This window comes from Pseudopodoces humilis, chromosome 10, assembly GCF_049639895.1.
Source record: "Pseudopodoces humilis isolate 2021_Gansu_Grassland_sample_001 chromosome 10, ASM4963989v1, whole genome shotgun sequence".
In the NCBI taxonomy this organism is placed as follows: Eukaryota; Metazoa; Chordata; class Aves; order Passeriformes; family Paridae; genus Pseudopodoces; species Pseudopodoces humilis.
The window spans coordinates 28,380,427-28,401,820 of NC_142209.1; the positions used below are offsets into that span (position 1 = coordinate 28,380,427).

Below are 21,394 nucleotides of genomic sequence, written 5' to 3' on the forward strand. Positions count from 1 at the left end.
GCTGAATGCGAGAAGTAGTGCAGTGTCTGTGTGAAATTAAGTCATGTAACTTTCTCACACGGGCCTGAGAAAGCGTGGCCTGAGAAATTGTAAGGAGGAATTCAAACAGTCCTTAGAGAAGGAAAACAACCTTTGCAGGTGTTGTTTGTCTCCTTGTTTACTTGCAAGGAACGGTCGAGGGGTGTCATTCCTAGCTGTCCAGTGATGGTGATGTGTTGGTTTGATGACCAATGAAAGCTTTACCTTTTCAGACCTTCTAGGAACTGTCTATAAAAGAAGATCTGGAAGAATAAAAAGCGCTCTCTTTTGCAATTAAACCTGAGAGCGTGTGTTGTCACTATCACCGTTCGTAATGCACTTTCAGCATGTGCCAACACAAACCCCTCACTGCTGATTCAGGACTGTGACACGTGTGTGGCCAGCACTGGGTACCAGCCCAGCCTCCCTGCCCCAGCACCACTGAAGCATCTTCTGAGGGAGACTTGAGTGGTGTAAAACAGTGATGGAAACAACTCCCTGGCGAGGCACTCCTGCCTGCAGGTACTCGCTGGCCAGGAGTTTCCAGGCTCTCCAGGGAGAATTCTGCTCTAGCTCCGAACCGCTGCTGCAGCTGCTGGGACAAAGCTCCCTCTGCTGGAGCTGAGCTCTGCTCCAGCACTCGGTCACTGTCACCGAAACGGAGCAAAGATATTCTGCAGCCAGGCTCAGGGACAAGCAGCTGGTACAAACACAGACACGTCTTTCAGGGTATATTGCATGTCCATCTTTATTAGTAGACTCTTGCCTATTATCAGTCAGAAATAGCAGAGAAGTAAGCAAAGGAAAAAAGTACTGAATATCAATGGCAACAGCATTAACTTTTTACTTGGTTATGGATTTTTTTCAACTGAATTGTTTAAGGAAAGTTAATTAGTTAAAAACAAATAAAAATAGGGATGTTTTCTCCCCTTGTACACAAGATCTGCATCCCTGTGAGGCAGCACTGCTGGTAACTGGGATAGTAGAACATAATTCACCCAACAAATGCCCATAGGGATATTTGCTAGAAGTGACATCCTGGGGGGAGTGTTGTTTGGGTTTATTTTGTGTGGTTTTTGCTAATTTATTTTTGAATTCCAATTTTAACTGTATCATTCTACTCACTACTCAACAATTTCTCATGTCCTGAGCAACAACTTGCTAAGGTGTAACACTGATCCTAAGGAAAGGAACAGCAGATTATTCCGCAGAGGTCTGCTGAAACAAAGCCTGGATGGGGAGGAAAAGCTTTACAATAAAAAATTTTCATGCCTAAAATATGTTTGGTAGAACTGCTATATTAGTTAAACAGATTTTTATTCCCTGGGAAGCATGCAACTTCCTAACCACTCAGTGAAACTGAATGATGAAAAGTAGATTAGTTTATTTTCTTACCCTGGCTCCTGTCAACAAAATCATTACTCAGCATCACAACTGTGCTCTTTCCAATTCCTACAGAACTCTGTGTGCTAGACTGGAGCTTGATGGTACAAGCATTGTATTTTCTCCCACAGCACCCTGCAACAAACACTTGGAGATCTGGAGCCTTTATGTGCACGTCAAAGGCTCAATCCTGCCCCACATCCTCAGAAAAATCACTTAAAAAGTCTGGGTTACTCACAGGTTTCCTTATGTAACACCACTGTTAAATACAATAATACAACTGTGTTACTTTACCTCAGTGATCATTAAAAAGGGAAGCAGCCAGGACATTGTTATCACCACCTGGGTAATCCTGAGCCATCCCTAAAGGGCTGGAATTGTGTGTGGACAACGAGCAGTACCTACTTCATGGTGCTAGGACAATGGAGGCTCAAAATTCTCCTCCTAGCAACTCTAATTAGAACTGGCAGGACACTGATCCTGGGGGATTTTCCAGAATAACCTGTGTAAAACTGCAATCCAACTGATCCCCCTGACTGAGCAGGAGGAATGCTCTCCCACCTGGAGCGGAGCTTAGCCAGGACTCCAGGAATCCATGGTGGTGGTCAGGAAGCCCCACAGAGGAGAGCTTAGAGTAAATGCAGACTGAGTCAAGAGGCCAGAGAGAGCTGGATACACCAAGTGGTAAATTACACACAGCAGTGGGACCTGAACGTAGAGAGAGCATACAACACCCACCAGCCCCTTTGAGCCCACAGCTCTTAAATGTGGGAAAATCACTGAGTTTCAAGGGCTAACATTTTCATCTGATCAGGTTCTGCTCCTTCCCCTTAGTGACAGAGACTCATGAGGCCTGATAAAAATATAACATTAACTTCTTGTGAAGGAGCTCCCTCCTTGGGATGCAATTCTATGATTTTAAAGCTTTTCAAACTCTTCATATAAACAAAAAGTTGAAACATATAAAATCTTAAAATTCCATTTATGTTATGTAGAACTATATATATACACACACATATTTTCTTAAAATAAAAATTGGGTCCACTCTCTCCCCTCTAGATATAAACTCAAAGTCTTGCTTGAGACTTCCAAATATATTTTAGACCTCTCTGAGAAACTCTGCCCAAGATAAACATGTGTAAATAGTAATACCTGTAGACAAGTCAAGTTTCCTTAGTATTTAGAAAGCAACATTTAAAGCACATTTTTTCTAAAAAGATTCACAGTGATACAGCTCATGAAACATTTCCAAGTTGCAATCAGGAAACTTTTCAATCAAGATCAATCTGTGACTGATTTATCTAAATATATACCTGTTATATCATAACTGAGGAACTGGTATAAACAAGTGCTTTTCTATTGAACTATACATTATAGAGAAGACTGAATATAAAAGTGGGGATTTTATTTCAAAAACACAAATCCTTTTCTGCTCATTGCACTCTGCTATCAATCAGGAGCTCTTGTTTCCATAGGAAACGGTGGCAATCAGAAGTGGACAAGCCACAATGATCTGGAGAACAACATAAAACCTTCCTGTAGAATGGAAGGTCAGAAAGAGGAAACCTGTAGTAAGACAGGAGCTATCATTTCCACTGGAAACAAGCACAGCCACTACTGAGAAGTCATGAAACTCATCAGCTTTTTCTCCCCAATATAGAAGCAGGATGGCAAAGAATGTGCCAAAAAGCTACTTGACCATCAGAATCAATGGGGAAAAGTAGTAAGAAAAATAATAGCAAAAAAATAAATTGGGTGATGTATTTTGCTACAACTGGATGAAACTTCTTACTGGACATCAGTAAAGTCTGAGTTACAAAACTCTCATTTCAGTTAAGTTTCCCTTTTGTGAACTCATTCAAACTTTCACTAAAGCAAAGGAACAAATTAATTCTGAGTTAGAGGTGCACTTGTAGATAAAAACATTATAGAGAAAATTCCCAAACTGAAAGACTTGAGAGAGGACAAGCTCTCCTTGAAGACTGATGTGCAGCATTCTTGACAGGGTGTCCCTCCCAAGCATCAGGCTGGTCAATCATTAACTCCATGGCCTCATTGGCATTAAGCATTCCTTGGCCCACAGGTCACAAACATCAGTTTTCAAAGTCTTTTTAAACCACAACAATAAGATGACACTGGATTCTTAACAGTCACTATTAAAAGGAGTAACAATTCTGAAAGAGTTGACATAATGGAGAGGAGGGGAAGAAATTAAAAAATTAAACCAAAAGTCCAAAGCCATCACACTGGCAATTTTTGTGAACATTCATTCTCACTTCCTTCAGCATTTTTTTCACTCTTGTATGTGGAAAGGAATAAGTTTTCTATCTGAGTCAAGAACTCTTCAGCAATGAGGCAGTTTGTCACCTTGCCCAAAGTCTTCCTCATGCACTCCAAAAGCTAGGCAAAAGAAAAGGAATTCTGTTTTAAATTGTCATTTACTCCCTCTTTTCTGTGATTAAGTATTGCAAAGAGATATTTATTTATTTAGGATGAACACTACAAAAAGTTTTTGTATATTATAAATTGAAAAAGAACAAGATCTAAACCCAGGTCTTTAAAACCAATTACCCAACAACTAAACTTCAGAGCAACTTCTACCAACTCAAGTTTAGATATGCACTTTATAAGCAAAGATACATTGAGAGGAAACAAAAAAAATTCGATGTGTGAAATTACTGTGTGCAAGTCTTCTGTTTATGTCTTTTGCTTTGGGCAGAGTTTCTGTCTTGACTACACTGACTGGAAAATTAAAGCTCCTTCTTATCCATGAAAAACATGGCACAGCATTATTTTACTGATGGAATAAAGGAGACCAGGAAGGCCAAATCTGTTCCTGACACATGTGCAGGTCTTGACACTGAAGGCACACAAAATGTTGATGAGAGGCCTGAGTAATTAATTGCCATGAATTCCACTCCAAACAAACCGTCAAACCTTGGGTCTGCACATAACCACACCCCCGCCTCTCTCAGAGGATCTTTACTTTCACTGTGTTGAAAGTAAATAAGCTGTGCCATAGAAATAATTTATTATCATTAATTTAAATTAATTAACATATCTGACTTGTAAAAGTGTAACTCCAGGTGACTTCTGACATGAAATAGATTTGCATTTTAAAAGACATCTAACATAAAAAAAGTTAAGAGATGAAAACTTACTTTCTGCAAACATGTCAGGTCAGAATCTCTATGAAAAATTTTATCCATGGGGACACTGCTGTTGGAAGAAAAACAAACACGAGTGCTGGAGAAAGCAGCCACGGGTCTTGACTATAGCAGTAAATGTATAAAAATTCCAAGCTGGTTGTTTGTAACAAAAGTGGACACATACCTGTGGCAAAATCTGTATTTCTCTATTATCCACCTTGTTTTTTCAAATATTAATTCCCACTGAGGCTCCTCCAACATCTGTTCAATTTCAAATTTGTAGGGCAGGCCTGCAATCAATTGAAGATCATTATACAGTATTTCTGCTGTACTCCACTGTTTTTTTCCCTGTTTAGTTTAGGTAAAATCTCTTCCATCCCCAAAACTGTTCCTCATTTATTACTGACTGCAGAAGCCTGTAGTTCTGTTACTTGACAACATTAAGGAGGTTAAAGGATGACATGTTTTGGATTCCAAATTTAATTCTGGTGGGAGTAGGAACAAATCTGTTCTGCTCCCTGCCCTTGCCAATTCCCATTCCATAAGGAAGGACACAGAAATCTACAACAAACCCAGAAATGGAAAAATGAATTGAGTGTTTCTAACTTAATTGCACTTACGTTGTCTAAGACCTATTAAATTAATAAAAAAGATTTGGTTTTTCAGTATGAATGGGCTGCTGGTGAAGTGCTGACTATTGTTTTGAATTGCAAAGGAATTTTGCTCAGAAATTAAGAAATTCTTCTAGTTTACTGCAGGTGGGGGAAGAGAATTCTAGAAAATATTTTAAAAGAGCCATCAGAAGTTATGGCACATTTATTTGATCCTCTGACCACGTTACTCAAAAATTAAGGATTTCTGGCTACTATAGCAGCCAATTCTTTGCTATTTACTTCTGTCTCCTCGAGCAGAGATTCTGTTCAGAATGTTGTAATGCAGCAAAGGCCAAGTAAGATACAGGAAACAGTTTCTAAGCTGTTCACATGGATTCTGCATGTAAGTAACAGGGACCCGTGTCCCAACCCTTCCACTCCTTTCAGGAATTGTGGGAACTACTAACACAGAAGATCAGCCTCATATGTATTTATACTTGTGTATTCCTGTCCTGACAGCAGAGACAACTCACAGGTTTATTCTCCCAGTGAAATTCCTGGGTTTATCCAGCACATGTTACCATCATAAATGACACCATTTATATAATTCCATCATATTACCAACGTAAATACATAAATACAGATGTCTCAGGTTCAAAACCAGACATCTTCCCCATAACACCCAAAAGGAAAAGGAGAATTAAGACACTGGATTAAACAGGGGTACTTACGATAGGAACCGTCAGAACTGATCTCTTCACTAATGACCAGACAGGTGATCTGAGAATAGGGAAGAGGATTATTCCTGTTGTAAGGGCTTATGATCATCCCGATGAACATGGCACCACCCCTGGAGAAATAGCTCTAAAAAACACCAAAAACACCACATACAAAGATCCAGTCTTACTCAGAACAGCAGCGCTGTGAAACCTAAAGAACAGCTTTAATGTCAATTGATGCTGAGCTGATGAACAATGCATTGGTGCAATGGTGAATTACCCTGTGAACAGCAGGAGGCCTCAGGGTGTTTTGGAGTGTGTTTGCTGTACCTGGTACTTAGCCTGCGTGTCGATGTCGCGGATGGAGGGGTTGGGCTCGAAGGCGGGGTGCGAGTGGTACCAGCCGATCACCTGGAAGCCCCTGGCCGCCAGCGACTCCGAGGCCTGGGTCTGGGACACCGGGTCCATCTCGCACTGCAGGCCCGTGCTCAGGCTGTTGCATGGCTCTGCTGCACACACCTGGGGAAAGAACCTCCTGCATCAGTGCTAGGAACCTCCAACAGTTACAGAAGACTTCCAGAGTTTTACTAATCCTTTATCAGATCTTCCTCATGATGCAGTTGACACTTGAACGTAAGTGTAATCAAGATTACAGTAATGAATTTCAACTTCAATGTATTTAATTAGTTGCCTTTTAAAAATAAGCTGCATCTATTCAAATTATAACTATGATCATTTCATTTTTAATATTATAGAGAAGATGTGAAAAGACAAAACACTTACTTCCACAATTTTATCGGCTTCAGAGTACCTTCCACCAAGCAGCCCAATCACTTCTGCCAGAGACACATGAGAGTGCTGGAATGACATCAAACAAGTAGGAAGGTCCAAGTTGTGGGATTTCTCATAAGTCAGTGACTTCTCAAGGATATGTAGAAAGAATACTCAAGACTCTCAAATTCCCAGTACTTCCATTTAAAGCAAACAGAAAAGATTAAGTTTTCCCATTATAGACACACCACAGATGTAGTGCAAGGGTGCAACGCTTCCATACACGAGGCAATGCTAGCTTCAAAAACTGCAGCCTGGGCAGTGCTGAACAACTGCACACATTTTGATATTCTTCAAAAACCCACACATTGCTTTGCAAACACAAAATCAATTCCCAGACTGGGAGAAAATGAAGCCATAGATTTCAGAAGGGCACTCTGTTACAGAAAGTAGCTTTAAGCAAATTAGATTTAAAGTATGACAGAGAGTAGTAAGTAGTAAAGCTCTCAGTAAAGCAGCAAAGCTCTTATTAGTTTTTCTAGAAGGTCAATAGTTGTACATTAAAGCACAATACAAACCCCATTCATTTTAGGGGCTTGATTTAATACTAGATTCTCACTTCTAGGTCTGACTGGAAAGAATCACAGAATGGTTTAGGTTGGAAGAAACATTAATGATTATCTCATTATCCCCCCTGCCATGGGCAGGGGCACCTTCCATTAGAACAGGTTGATCAGAGCTCCACCCAACCTGGCCTTGAACAATTCCAGGGATGGGGCAGCCACAGCTTCTCTGTTTTATTTTCTTGGTCTTGTTATGTTGCTCATTGAAAAAAATAACCAAACCCACAGCATACCCATCACAGCTTTTTGAAAGACAAAACTTAATGCTCACCAAATCCATTATTAAAAGTGCTTCAGAAGACACTTTCACCTGAAAGGGTTCCTGAAATGATAAACACAATAATAAGAAAAGTAACCCAAGCAGTGGAGCCTTCTTGGTAATTCACTCAGAGGTACATACCTGCTTTTCTTCCGTGAACAAACAGCATGGTATCAGCTGAAAGGGATCAAAGGAACTATAAAATGAAAGAAAATTTCTCTAAAGATGTAGGACAGTCAGGAAACTTTTCAAGTTTCCCACTGTCTCCTTGGCAGAGGAGGAATAACCTTGTTTTCTTCACTGGATTTTCTCAGCCCACATTATGATGACTTCCACCGAATACAGAAATGTCACTTCCCACACTCCTGAATTCCAACACGGAACATCTCAAATGCATCCCTGCTATTTCAAACCAGGATACATATAAATGCTGTGCAGGGTTCCAGCCTGACACTACACAGGACATTTGTTCCATTTCTAGCAGATCTATGTTTGAACACCATGCAATCAAATACCTTTTGATTTGTCTTGAACCTTTAGAAGATTTTGCAGGTTTCAGTTTTTCTTCCTCTCTCCTTCTTGCTAATTCTTCAGCTGAGAGATGCTGAAAAGAGTTTTTTAAAAATAGAATCAATGTCTGAAGTGCTTCTTCAGCCCTGATTGCAAAACCAGCCCAGAATAAATTCTTGATATCCCTGCCCTCTTACCATAATTTGCATATTACAAGATTACTCAAGATAAGAGGCAACAGCCATGGCAGAACCAAGCAGTGTGGAAGGAATGACAATCTGAGATCAAGTCCACAAGGTGCCTGATAAGAGACTTCTCTCACCCTTCAAATCACTCCAATTCAGTACAATCACAGACCACATCACAAACCAGGTGTAAATCCAGGTGTGATTATCTGCCATTACTAACCACGGCCAGAATTTATCATGCCCCCTCCTTAGGGATGAATGTTTTCAACCTCTATTTCCATCCCAACATGTACTTTCCAGGAACAGCTTGAATTTTTAACCCACAGTTACTCAAAACTAGGTACAACATGATACTGTTATGGAAATAATTGTTACAGGCTTTCTATATAGGAAAATTGGATGTTTACAGTTCTTCACTTTCCATGTAATTTGTAATTGTAGGAACAGACATGTATTTTCTTTCCAATTCTCCCATATAATATTTAACCTTGCATGAATTTTTAAGCACTTAATAAACCACAGTATTACTGGGGATATTGCTAGTAGCAGAATTATTATTAGGAACTCATTATCACCTGCATAATGAGCACAAGGAAACCATACGGGACTGAAAAAATAACATTTAAATGTTATTCTCCCATCCCCTACCGTTACCCTAAAGGCAGTTAACTGAAAGCAACCGGTCACAAAATCTCCTATGAGACAAGGCAAAGAATTTTATGGGTATAAAACCCCTGTGCAAACCCCAAATGCAGCTGTATTTACCAGCATGAAGATACACCAGCTGCTGCAGTACTTTCAAATTACACTTCCACAAGAAAGGTTAAGTCCCTATGACACAACAGTTCCCTTGTCTGTTTGATGCAACAGCACATGCCAGCAATTAGCAAGAATTGATGATTTAAGGTAAGTTTAAAACACAGGAGGGTTACCTCAAATGTCTGTCCTTCCAAATCCTTTGCATCACACCAGTTTCCCCAAGGGTCCCGCACTCGCCGTCTTCTTGTGCGCTGAGGCAAGAAACCACCATCAGTAAAAGCTCTTACCCCAAAAAACTGCATTTCCTTCATCTAGGCAGCCATAATGTCCAAAAGGCCACTGCCCCAGGAATGGTGCTGACACTCCAACATGTTCCCAGAAAATACAGAACACCCTGGATTTCTGTAGTGTTGAGTAGCTCACAATCTGTCATGAATTACCATCAGGAAAGTTTTGGGGGTTTAAGGCTGTAAAGCCTGTTCGTGTTCCATGGAATATCAGCACCACTGACAGCAACAGGGCATTGGTATCCAGCTCTGAATTAATGCTCAGACAACACACAAAGCTATAAACCCGGTGTGTTTACATTTAGTGTATGCTACAGTTCTTTACCTTTTAATTTATCGTTTTTAAAGTGGGATTGATTTAATTTTCCTCTCATCAACTGATTTACCTTACTGTGAAGTACTTAAAAATGCTACATTAGCTGTGAATATAAAAATTAACTCTGGTAATCCTTGGTAATTCACGCAGTTATGAGTTACTGCTGAATTTAATTGTGTGCATAGGGCTCTCAGTAAGCCATAGCATATACCTACTGTATTTAACAATTGAAAAGCACCCAACTTAATCACACACCGCAATGCACTTCACTATTTTGTGAAATAATAAATATTTTGTGAAAAAATAAATTATGGAGAGGTGGGGAGGAGAGAATTCAGGCTGCAGGGGAAGGCCCACAAGACAGCTGGATCAAAGCACCTGAACATGTGAGCGTGTGTGAGAAATCTGTTCCAAGACTGCCACCTGAATCACAGGGAAACTGCAACCTGAGTGAGAGGAGAAATTGCCTGAGGTGCCCTGGCTCGCAAATGCAAGCTGGGAGGATTTTCCCCTTGGCTGTGCTGCCCCTGAGCTGTACCATGGACTGCAGGCGCTGGGCCAGCTGATAGGCTTCCACCGTGTCCTTGCCCTCCCTGCAGCGGCTCCGGTCGGCGGGCTGGGGGCGGTTGTACACGGCCTGTTCTGCAGGACACACAGCAACAATTCCCGTGGCAGCAGAGCTCAGCACTGCCACACACACAGGAACGACATGGCTAACTGACAACAGCAAGTGGCACAGGGAGAAAGCAACCAAAACCTTCACAGTTAAGGCATCTCTTGTTAATCATAATTCTGAATGATGACGTAGCCCTCTCCCACTACACTTTTACAACAAAAATTCCTTCTTGTTATTTAATTTTTAGTTTACTTCAGACAAAATGTAGTTTCAGGGCTTTGCTCCTCTCCTAGGTAACTGTCATTCACCTTTGGACCAAAATTTATTCAGAGCCGCTAAACCAACATCAAGTTACAGGTGCATATACACTTTTAACAGGTCACCTAATTTTAACACTTGAATTATTTAAAAACTAGCCCTGAGGATGAAGACATTGGTGTTTATCTAGGAAACAGTTATAAATCAGTATGGGAAAAGAAACAACTACTTGAATTCTGCCTAATAAGAAGGAGGGCAAAATTTCAAGCACAGCTGGTATCAGGACACACAGAAAAGCATAAAACAAAACAAACATTCCACCAACTGGTGTGTGGTTAAACATGAGGAAAGGGAAATAAAAAACAGAAGGTTTTGTGTGAGCTCCTCTATATTTCCAAGGTTATGAGAGAATCTGCTTGGAAGGTCCCTCCTAGCAAGGATGAATGTGCATTCTCTGTGTGAGTAGCACACCCTAACGCTGGGCAGTCCCTCAGCATTGCAGCAGAAGAGGCTCTTTAGTGACTCTAACAGAAATATCTTTACCACAGCCAAAGTTGATTGCTCCTATCAGCTCCAGGTACGTGTGGATCCGCCCGATGCAGTTGACGTCCCCGCAGTTCTTCAGGCCTGGGCGCACTGAGGTCTTGTTCAGGTATTTGGGTTTACATCTCTCCCTAAAACAAAGCACAACACCCAGTCAAACCAGAACAAGCAGAACAAACCATGAGGGGATGAAGGAATTCAGTGACTTTAACTGAGGACCTGCTTTCACTCTCTATGCATTTATTCCTTCCTTTAAACTGATACTGAATCTTCTCAGTTCAACACTTCTCTGGTGTAGAATGGAATTTTAGTCTCTCTTTGCAACTAGAAGCTGTCAGAGCATAAGACAACTGAGTGGTAACAGAGTTAAACTCAATAAATCTTTCTACTTCTAAGCAAGCACAAACCAAAACTAGCAAGCAAATTATTTTGAGCCTCCTAAAGGCCACTACAGTACCTTACACTGATTTTTTTGAGATGGAATATAAAATATTCAAGTGTACAAGCACCACTCCAAATGGATTCTTAATCTGAGGCATTCTTTTGGTGTACATTATTTGCTCTAGCACAGATTACTACCTCTTGCTGCCCTTCTGTAAAGGCAGGGCTATAGAATTAATGCTACTGGTTATTTTAAGGAACCATTAATTAAAACCATTCTTACGTATAGGATGGCAAAAATGGCAAGAAAATAGCACAGCCAAAATAAATGCAGCCTATTCTGGTACAGAACATTCATTTTCTTAATGCTTCAAAGTGTTTTCATTGCTCAGCTTCCAGAATGCCAGTGAAAAAATGAGGAAGATGCAAAAGAAGCATTAATAATGAATGCTCTTCACTGGCAAGCTACCACAGAATTAATTTCACTCTATTCAGAAGTAGGCTATTAGTGCTAAGTAGTGCTTTAACTACATCAGACCAGGACATCTTAATCACTTATTTCAGTAAAAGAAATTAATGCATCTCACCACTGATCCAAAATATAATTCCTGATTTTCAAATAACGCTCTGGTGTTTTGGCCTGGCGCCCTTCAAAGAATTCGGGAATAGCCTGCTTTTCTTCTTCTAGAATGATGCTTCTGTCAACCTCCACTTCTTTTTCAGGTGGCTTCAGCTCCTCTGCTTCCTCTTGATGATCTTCATCCACTTGGCAGAGAGAAGGAAAAAGCAATCCATTATCAGCCAGGTCACTTGGTTCCTCACTGAGCTCCTGATCAGGTCCTTGTGCAGTCCCATGACATGTGACTGGTCCACCCTGTTCAGCTTTCTCAACAAAATTATTGTACTGCTGGTAATCCAAATTCACAGATTTATCCCCGTTCAGGTGCTGGGAACACGTTGCTGCCACAGCAGGAAATACCAATGCATCCACTGTCTCTGGCTTGGTGTGCTGAGCATCTTCTTTAGGCAAAGCAGTTGCAGAACTGTGGCCAGCAGATGAAAAACTTTGTTCCACTGCTTTTGTTTCTTCAGCTGGACTTTTTGGGACACCAGATAATTCAGATTTTCCTGTTTCTTGCTGAAAGGCAGGAGTGAGTAGTTCATCCATGTCATCAGTTATGTCCACTTCCTCATCATCTGACAGCTTTTCGATTTTTACTGCATTCAGGTTGGGGTCTGCACGGCCTCTCAAGCTTCCAGCTTCCACGTTTATCCCATCTTCCATGGGAAGGCTGCTCCCACACTGACTTTGCTCTTCTTTTTCTGAATCACCATTTTTTGCCTTAGGAAAATATAAAACACTTTTAGGAGGGAAAAACAAACAAAACCACTTCCAGTACAAAAACCCTAGAAAGTTTCTAGAAAGTTTTGTTTCTTCTTAAAGCCATGAAATCTCAAATGAGGCTGAAGCTAAATCTACAACACACAGCAAAAAAGAGCTGTGTAGTAGAAAACCAGTATTTTCAGGCTAACAACCAACAGTGTAAGGGACCACAATTATACTGCATTTATTGTTTCGTTATACTAACAATAAAAACAGTGGTCACTCTAGGAATTTGAAATCAGGTCTGACTTCACACTTAAATCTGCAAATAAGGATATTCCATTTCTCTGAATATGGGAATGATCAAAGTACCTGCTTTGACACATTAAAACCAAGCTACCCATTTGCAAACACCTTTTTGCCAGCTCCAAGGATGCTCCATTTACCTTGTTCCTGAAGTACTGCCGAGCATAGCTCTTAACCTGCAGAACAGTTCGAGTGCCGATCAATTTGGCAATTTTCGTCCACCTGCGGCCAAATTTCACCTGAAACAACAAAGCACATGGAAGTGACCCAAACTCTGACATCCCAGACATGGCACTGCATGTATCAAATGAGTTCAAAACCTCATTACTCATGAAAACACACAAACAGTACAGGAAACCCATGGTAAAGAACCTCACTATTTATTTATGTTCTACCAAGAAGGAAACTGCAACCAATAGTAAGAATTATTGTTACTCTTCACTAAAGGTATCTTCTTCACATATTTCAAGTACTCTGCTGCCTATTATCCCAAGGAATCCTTGTGCTTGGCAAAGCAAACCCTTTTTCAACTGGCACAACCATATAATCTCTGCAGACCTTACAACAGTAAAGGATTTTACTTTATCACCTGATTTGCCTTCAGAACACACTATAGTTGATTATACAACATGCTCATTCATGTCAACTACTTTACTGTTCAAGATAAACTCATTAATTCAATTTAAAATACTATCTATCTATCTATATAAACAAACTCACCAGTCCTTGTTCAAACAGCTCTTTTTCCTCTGGTGTCCACTTCAAGGAGCAGCCAGGTGATTTTGTAGGTGAACGCACCCTGGGAATGCAGGAAGCAGAAATCAGGGCTTTCCCAAATCCAGATATTCTCCAGTCACTCAAGGCACTTTCTGACAGGAGGACTATTCCCCGTCTTTGGCAAAACTCCAAGTATTGCTCTAAACATGAATGTGACTCATAAATAAAATACTGAGAATCACATAAGCTTCTCAATTATGACGGAAGATTCAAGGCAACTCAAAATTCATCAGTGACCAAGGCATAGAAACACATCAAAGCAGGCAACACAAAAGTTCAGGTAAAAAGGCAACTAGAATTAACTATTTTTTATCAGAAGGACCACTGTGCTACCAAAAACTCCCCCAAAGCCTGGTTTGATCTAGCCTCTTGTTACACACAACAATATTTCTTCCTGTCACCACACTTAAAAATGCAATTCAATTGTTAAAATGTACGTACATGACTTTTCCAGTTTTCTTATGTGGGCTGCAAACACAAGAGTGAAAATGAAAATTAATAATTGTGCTGCTGGTGTATATCCAGCAATAACCTTATTTCAGAAGGACTTTTCATTTCTACTCAGCTAACTTAAGAATTTTTCCCAGAGATCTTACCTTTTCATAGATCTTTTCTCTACTTCCTTTTGGTTGAGCCATATTTTTTCAGAAAGCGATTTATTAGATAAATAATATCTGCAATAGTCATTAAGTAAGTTTTCAAAGAAGCAGAGATATTTGTACTTGTGAGAATTTTAATAATCAAATTAATTACACTGCTTCAGGATTACCCACCTGTAGAAACAAACAATGAAGTTTCTACAGCAGGATTTCTGCAATCTACCTAGGTGACAGGGCTTCAGTCACCTTAGAAGGAAATATTTGTCCAGTTCTTTTGGAAATAGGAGGTGTTTTGGCATTCCACAGGAAAACATAAAACCAAATCAGAAAAAGGATACTCTTCTTCCAGCAACATCTTCTCAATGACAGCCCTGTTTTCTTCACTAATGCTGCTGTCCAATGTCCAGGGCTGCAAACAACAAAAATACATTTTAAATCTGAATTCTGTCACACTGTACTTGAGTACTGACAATAAATAGTTTCTAAAAGTAAGGAAGAAGCACTGGTTAAAAATGTAAAATAGCATGTACATGCATGGAGGAGAGAATATAGAAGCTCTGATAACCTCACTACAACATTAAAAAAAATTATTAAAACAATGATTAAAATTTTGATTAAAAAAATACTTACAAGACTGTTTCCAGTTCTCCAAGATGAATCAAGATAGTGATCCTGCAGCAGGCTTGATGCTGTGTTTTCATGATCTCTGAAAGAGATTGCATTGTTCAGAACCATTTTTAATATTGAATGTCATTGAGTTGTATTATCATCACTTAACATTTCTACATCTTACCCCCAACAAGGTAAAAGCATTTTCTTGTAAAGGCAAACTGCTTTTCCTGCTGAGGAATGCTCCTACTTGCACAAGGTTTAATAGAATCCTGTCAGCAGGGCTGTTAGAATAGAATAAAATCCTGGAATGGTTTGGATGGAAAACTATCTCATTCCAACCCCTGCCATGGACAGAGACATCTCCCACCAGATTAAGTTGCTCCAAGCCCTGCCCAACCTGGCTAGGGCTCACCACCCTTACAGGGAAGAGCTTCTTCCCAATAGTTAATCTCATGTTCATATAGACTTCATTCAGTTTATATTTAATCTTTTCTGTAAATAACTACTAATTAGAGGTCTGTCATTGATTAAATCCATTGATCAACTACATTTTATTTTCATGCAGTATAAGATCATCTTAGTATAATTACTTGCTTTCAAAAATCTTTACTTCCAGAACATTCAAAGACTAGCCCTATATTCCCTGCAGTGCTACTAAATTAATCTCACCTACTGCTCTGAACTACTTTGTGCAGTACTTCAAACATCTCTTTATAGGATAAAGGACCAGGATGAGTCTCCATGTCCAGAGATCAGTACAACTCCTGCTTCTTTATGAGTGTGCCCAGGAGAGGGTGGGACCAAGAGCTCCCGTGGCCAGCAGCCAGTGTGCAGCAGTGGCAGGGGCTACCTGGGGCAGTGTGACTCTGGTACAAACCTCTCCTTCTCTCCCAGCACCTGCAAGTGCTTTATTTAAGGCATTACAGTCACTGCCTCCTCACTTCAGCATCCCTTATCTGTGAGTTTGCTGAAGCCCAGAAAGCCAATAGAATCCTGGGCTGCATCAAAAGCAACATGGCCAGCAGGGCTTTGCTCTGGTGAGACCTCACCTGCAGTGAGGTGCTGCATCCAGCTCTGAGGTCCCCAACATGAGAAGGCCATGGAAGTGTTGGAGCAAGTCCAGAGGAAGCCAAGATGTTGATAAGAGCACTGGAGCACCTCCCTTACAAAGACAGGCTGGGAGAGCTGGGGCTGTTCAGCCTGGAGAAGAGAAGGTTGTGTGGAGACCTGATAGCAAACTTCCACTATCTGAAAGGGCTACAGGGAAGCTGGAGAGGGACTCTGCAGGAACTGTAGTGATAGGACAAGGACTAATGAGTACCAATTGAAAAAGGGAAAAATTAAGTTAGATATTAGGAAGAAATTCTTTACTTGAGGATGGTAATGCCTTGGTACAGGTTGCCCAGCGAGATTGTGGATGCCCCAGCTCTGGCAGCATTCAAAGCCAGCTTTAATAAAGCCTTGAACAATTTGTTCTAGTGGGAGATATCCCTGTTCATGGCAGAGAATTGCGATTAGAAGATCTTTAAGGTCACTTCCAATCGCTAACATTCTATGAGCCCGTTTTCTGCACCTCGCTCCAGGTGTTCAGCTTTCTGAGCCTCCCTGCCTCCGCGAGCTCCCTGACACAGTTATACAACCCGGCACCTTCTCCATGGGTATTTTAAGGATTCTCCCAGCAGCCTCGCAGCGCTGTTCCGGGCTCTGGAGGATTCCATGAGGCGGTTCCTCGTTCTCCTCACATCAGCGCTATCACAGCCCCGTCCTCAGTGCCCTTCCCGACGATGCCCCTTCTCCACAGGCACTCCGTGACACTCCAAGGTCTCTCCCGGGAAGCGCCCGGCCCGGGCCGCCCCCCCAGAAGCGGCTCTCCCCTCACGACCCCCGCCCGCCGCGGGGGGACGGGACGCGTTTGCCCAGCCGCAGCGGGACCCTGGCGCCCCTCACTCACCCCGGCGCGGCCGCAGGGTCCCCCTCGATGTCCACCTCGGGCTCCTCCGCCGCCGCCATGACAGCGGGCCCGGCGCTATCGCGGGAAGGGGCGGGCCCGACACCGCGGAGATAGGCGGGAGCAGTGCCCGAGGAGCGGCCGCGGCGGAGGCGGAGATGGCGCTGGGGTAGGCGGAGCGCGGAGCGGCTGGGGCGGGCGGCGAGCTGAGGGACAGGGCCCGGCCGTGAGGAGACGTGGTCGGGAGCTGGGGGACATGGCCGAGAGCTGAGGGATCATGGCCGGACTGAGGGGATATGGTGGGGCGGTGAGGGGACAGGGCCGCCGGTGAGGGGACAGGGCCGGGAGCTGAGGGGACAGGGCCGGGAGCTGAGGGGACAGGGCCGGGAGCTGAGGGGACAGGGCTGGGCTGAGAGCGAAGGGGAAAGGGGTGACAAGCGGGGCCTGAGGGGGAGTGCGGGAGGCGGCGAAGGGAGGCTGGAGCATAGATTGGTGAGGGACACCCTCAGAGATGTGTGCGGGTCTGGGCCTCTCACTGTAGGAAGGACATGAAGGGCCTGGAGCACAGGTGTGATGAGTGGCTGGGGGGGCTCAGCCTGGAGAAAAGGAGACTCGGGGGGGACATTTTTTCTCTCCACAACTCCCTGTCGGGAGGGCGAGCCGGTTGGGGGTTCGGGCTCAGCTCCCAGGAACAAGGGACAGAACAAGAGGAAGCAGCCTCAGGTTGCACCAGGGGAGGTTTAGATTGAATATTAGGAAAAAGTTTTTCTAAAAAGAGGTGATTAAACATTAGAACACCCTGCCCAGGTTGGTGGTGGAGTCCCCATCCCTGGAGGTGGTACTCAGTGCTCTGGTTGACAAGGTGGTGATTGGTCACAGGTTGGACTTGATGGTCTTGGAGGTCTTTCCCATCCTAAATGGTTCTGTGATTCTCTGAGCCTGTGTGCCCATGTCTCTGAAATTCGTGGTCATGTCTGTTCCTTAACCAGGACATTGCAAGGGTCAAGTTAAAGTGTTTTATTGATAACAAAAAATCAGTTTTAGTCTCATGCATTCTTAAATCTGTGTTTTGTTTCTCAAGAGGTGTTTGAGTGTTTGTGGTAACTTGGCTTGTAATCTGAAGGGAAGTGTAAGGATTGATTATCATTATATAGGAAGTAATCCCAGAGAACTTTCTGTTGACTCAAAGTGTTTCTGTTTACATTTGTGTTGTTGTCTCAATACAAATATTTTGAAAGAAACTCTGTTGCAACCTTTTTATTCTACATATTTTATCTTTGTGCTGGAATGAAAGTGAAATTAATAAATGGCAAATGCGATGGGTTTTGTTCTCTCTACTTAAAAATGCAAAATTTAACCATGGTATGACAAAAGATAGAAAGAAAAAGAATTGTTAATAATTGTTGCAGTCTCAGGAATACCTTGAGGAAATACAGACGTCTTCCTATTTATAATAGGTTGTGTTTTTTCACTTGTGATTTTGCCAAACAATGTCTAACTAAGCTATCCATACTGGCTAATATTCACAGATATATGAAAAGATGTTTTCTATATTTGTCTTGATTTATACTAGAAGAGGTCAAACACAATGTGTTTATGGCTAAAGCATTTTAAACAGGTCCCAAGTATGTGAATCATGAGAGAAGCAGAAGACTAATCAATACTTTAAAGTTGAACAGTGTCTTTAAGATCTTTTTTTTTCAAGATCACCTTTGCTAACTTAATTCTGCCAGCTAAAGCATAATTCTCAATCATATTCCACATTATGACTATCCAAATTACATTAAAGAGAATTCTGCACTTCAGTGTAAAGGGTTTTCTTTACATCTTCATTTTATTAACATTTTCTTTTTCAACAGAGCTAAAATTTGAGCCTGGTTTTCTGTCTTACTAAATCCTGCTACTTGGAGTGGAGTCTTTCTGAGGCTGTTCACAGCAAGTAAATTTGCTTTTTCCGCTCGTGCCCAGTTGAGGAGGGCACTGACAGCGCTGAGGTGCCCAGCCCTGCAGGCACAGTGCAGGGCAGTGTCCTTGCTGCTGTCCGAGGCATTGATGGCAGCCCCATGGCTCAGGAGAAGATTTATCAGCTCTCCATGTCCATACTCTGCTGCAATATGCAGGGCTGTCTTCCTCCAAACATTTCTGTCATCAATATTTTTATTTTTCCCGGAGGCCAGGAGAGCTTTTATGATGTCTGTGTTTCCTTTCATGGTGGCATAGTGCAGTGGGGTGCATCCATCCATGTCCTTAGCTCCAGCTCTCCCTTTGTTAGCTAACAGCACTTCCACGATGCTGAGGTGTCCTCTCAGAGCTGCAGCATGCAGGGGAGTCTTCTTCTCCTTGTCCTGTGTGTTGGGATCAGCTTGGGCCTTCAGGAGCATCTCTGCCAGTGTTTTGTGTCCCTGCTCAGCAGCCAGATGTAAAGGGGACTTTGCCTGCTTGTCCTGAGCATTAACATGAGCTTTGTGGTGCAGCAACTGTCGGGCAACATCAGTGTGACCTCTCTGACTTGCCATATGCAGGGGAGTAACAAAGTCTTTAGTGACAGCGTTAATCCTGGCCCCAGCATTGACTAAAACACCAACGAGTGCTCCGTTATTCTGGAGCGCAGCAACATGGAGCGGGGTTTCCTCGGCTCGGTTCCTGAGGTTTGTGTCCATCCCCTTGCTTAGGAGCAGACCTGCGATGGAAGCAGCCCCAGCCTGCACTGCCAAGTGCAAAGCTGTGTCTGCAGCAGGAGTCCTTAGTCCCAAGTTTGCTCCTTTTTCTATCAGAACTTCTGCTGACTCTGCTTTGCCCATTTCACAGGCCAGCAGCAAAGGAGTGAAATGCATTTTGTTGTGGGCATTGATATCTGTGCCTCTGTCAATCAAAGCTGCTACAACACTGTGCAGATTCTTCTGTACAGCTCTAAAAAGAGCTGACTCCATGATGTCAGCAGGCAGATCTTTAGAATATTCCAGTAGGATTTCGAAGATGGATGGGTGTTTGCTGTTAAAGGCTCTTTCAACCGTGCTGGAATCAACAGTGGCTCCGGCTTCTAGAAGCACTTTTGCAGTGTTTTCAGATCCCTGAGAAATCGCATAACTGAGAGCACTCTGTCCTCTCTCATCCTTTCCTTCAGTGGAGGCACCAGCCTCTAAAAGCATTTTGGCCAGGGTGCTCTCATCTCTAAGAGCTGCCATGTGTAAAAAGTTGTGCTGATTCCTGCAGCTCCTTGCCTCTTCTTTCAGGAGCATCTTCAATATGTGGCTGTGGTTATTCTCTGCAGCCCAGTGAAGTGGTGTCTTGCCTTCCATATCCACAGCATGCATGGAAGCACCACCCCGGAGAAGCACCTGGACTGCACCTCCATGGCCTTTCTCAGCAGCCCTGTGCAGGGCTGTTCTCCCTTTCCCATCCTTCACTCCTGTCCTTGCACCTTTGCTGAGCAAATACTCCATGATGGATAGTTGGCCATGAGCAGCTGCAACATGCAGAAGTGTTTCACTGGAATGGTTGAGCACATTGAGATCACTATCCTTCAGTGTTTTCTCTAACTCTGGAAGGAAGCCTTTAGCAACTGCAGCAAAGATGTGGACAGCAGCAGGATGTTTTCTAGGCTTTGTTGCCCTTGAAAGTGGAGTTACTTTTCCTTTCTTCTTAATAATCTCTCTGTACTTTTCTCCCCCAGGTCTGTCATTTTTGCCCTGGTGCTGTTTGCTGCTATTTGCAAACCAAACTTTATCTTTTTCAAGTAAATACCCAAGCAACCGTCTTCTGGCATCTCCAATGCTTTCATTTACTTCACTGACGTATTTTCTTATCTCGCTGTAAAGTTTTGGCTCCACTTGCTTTAAACATGGATAAAAAAAGAGCCTGCAGGCTCGTTCACCTTGAGAAATGAGCATGTCTAAAACTCGAGAGTTCTTTGCTGTTCGTGTCCTGTAGAAACTCAGGACCAGCTTTTTTTCTGGGGTGAAAATACCGTTTTCAATCAGCCAGTGCAGGAGCTGGTCTGGGTCATTTATGCCTTGTACAAGTTCTTCTTTTTTAGTCCTTATGACTTCAATTGCATATGGATTTGTAAACAGGCTGCTTGAATGCATGATCACGTTGCTAATCAAAAAAAGTAAATTGAGGTATTGTTTGACGGTAAATAGGAAATAGCAAAGCAGGCTCGCATAATTTCAGTCTTTTCATAGAACCATGAACCAACAACCATTGTAGATCAGTGATAAATCTTTAAAGAAATCAAAACTCCCTCACCTTTGAGTTTCTAGCTGTTAGGAGTCCTTTGATCTTCTCTGTTCTTCCTTAGCAACGAATACAGCTTAATAACAAAACAAAAGTCTATGATATGTAAAGATATTTCACTTGAAAGCCTTCTTCCAGATTTTTAATGCTTAATTAGGGATTTTTAGAATGGTTTTGTGAATCTGGTATTTGAATAGAAGATAGCTGTTAGTCGAGTTT

The 21,394-nt window shown here is 42.3% G+C and overlaps 2 protein-coding genes across 4 annotated transcripts; both read right to left on the reverse strand.

The window, feature by feature from the left end:
• Positions 1-740: 740 nt before the first annotated feature.
• Positions 741-17,068, reverse strand: MYSM1 (Myb like, SWIRM and MPN domains 1). Of its 3 annotated transcripts, none has more exons than XM_014250917.2 (20): positions 16,943-17,068; positions 15,010-15,085; positions 14,718-14,788; positions 14,377-14,454; positions 14,222-14,248; positions 13,724-13,802; positions 13,144-13,242; positions 11,961-12,715; positions 10,993-11,123; positions 10,114-10,217; positions 9,146-9,223; positions 8,031-8,119; positions 7,657-7,711; positions 7,528-7,578; positions 6,646-6,720; positions 6,193-6,381; positions 5,875-6,007; positions 4,735-4,840; positions 4,563-4,620; positions 741-3,801 (listed from the first exon to the last, which is right to left on the reverse strand). In XM_014250917.2, the coding sequence occupies exons 1-20, from the start codon at positions 16,999-17,001 to the stop codon at positions 3,643-3,645; spliced, it is 2,472 nt and encodes an 823-aa protein (XP_014106392.1). In that variant the 5' UTR covers positions 17,002-17,068; the 3' UTR covers positions 741-3,642. The 3 variants fall into 3 exon arrangements, with proteins under 3 accessions (XP_014106392.1, XP_087916335.1, XP_087916336.1); XM_088060209.1 differs by lacking the exon at positions 16,943-17,068 and adding an exon at positions 16,639-16,723; XM_088060210.1 differs by lacking the exon at positions 16,943-17,068 and adding an exon at positions 16,041-16,147.
• Positions 17,069-18,768: 1,700 nt separating this feature from the next.
• Positions 18,769-21,027, reverse strand: LOC148183716 (CARD- and ANK-domain containing inflammasome adapter protein-like). Its single transcript, XM_088060086.1, has one exon. It carries the CDS (start codon positions 21,025-21,027, stop codon positions 18,769-18,771), a length of 2,259 nt encoding a protein of 752 aa, XP_087916212.1.
• Between the last annotated feature and the right edge of the window lie 367 nt (positions 21,028-21,394).

What these genes read in the sequence shown, in the direction of transcription:
- LOC148183716 (XM_088060086.1), bottom strand. Translation starts at nt 21,027, where the DNA reads ATGCATTCAAGCAGCCTGTTTACAAATCCATATGCAATTGAAGTCATA.
- MYSM1 (XM_088060209.1), bottom strand. Translation starts at nt 16,709, where the DNA reads ATGGAATCCTCCAGAGCCCGGAACAGCGCTGCGAGGCTGCTGGGAGAA. An exon ending in ACACGCAGGCTAAGTACCAG is followed by an intron (nt 6,008 to 6,192) that starts GTACAGCAAACA and finishes GGTGTTTTTTAG; the next exon opens with AGCTATTTCTCCAGGGGTGG. An exon ending in ACCTGACATGTTTGCAGAAA is followed by an intron (nt 3,802 to 4,562) that starts GTAAGTTTTCAT and finishes TCTTTTGCCTAG; the next exon opens with CTTTTGGAGTGCATGAGGAA.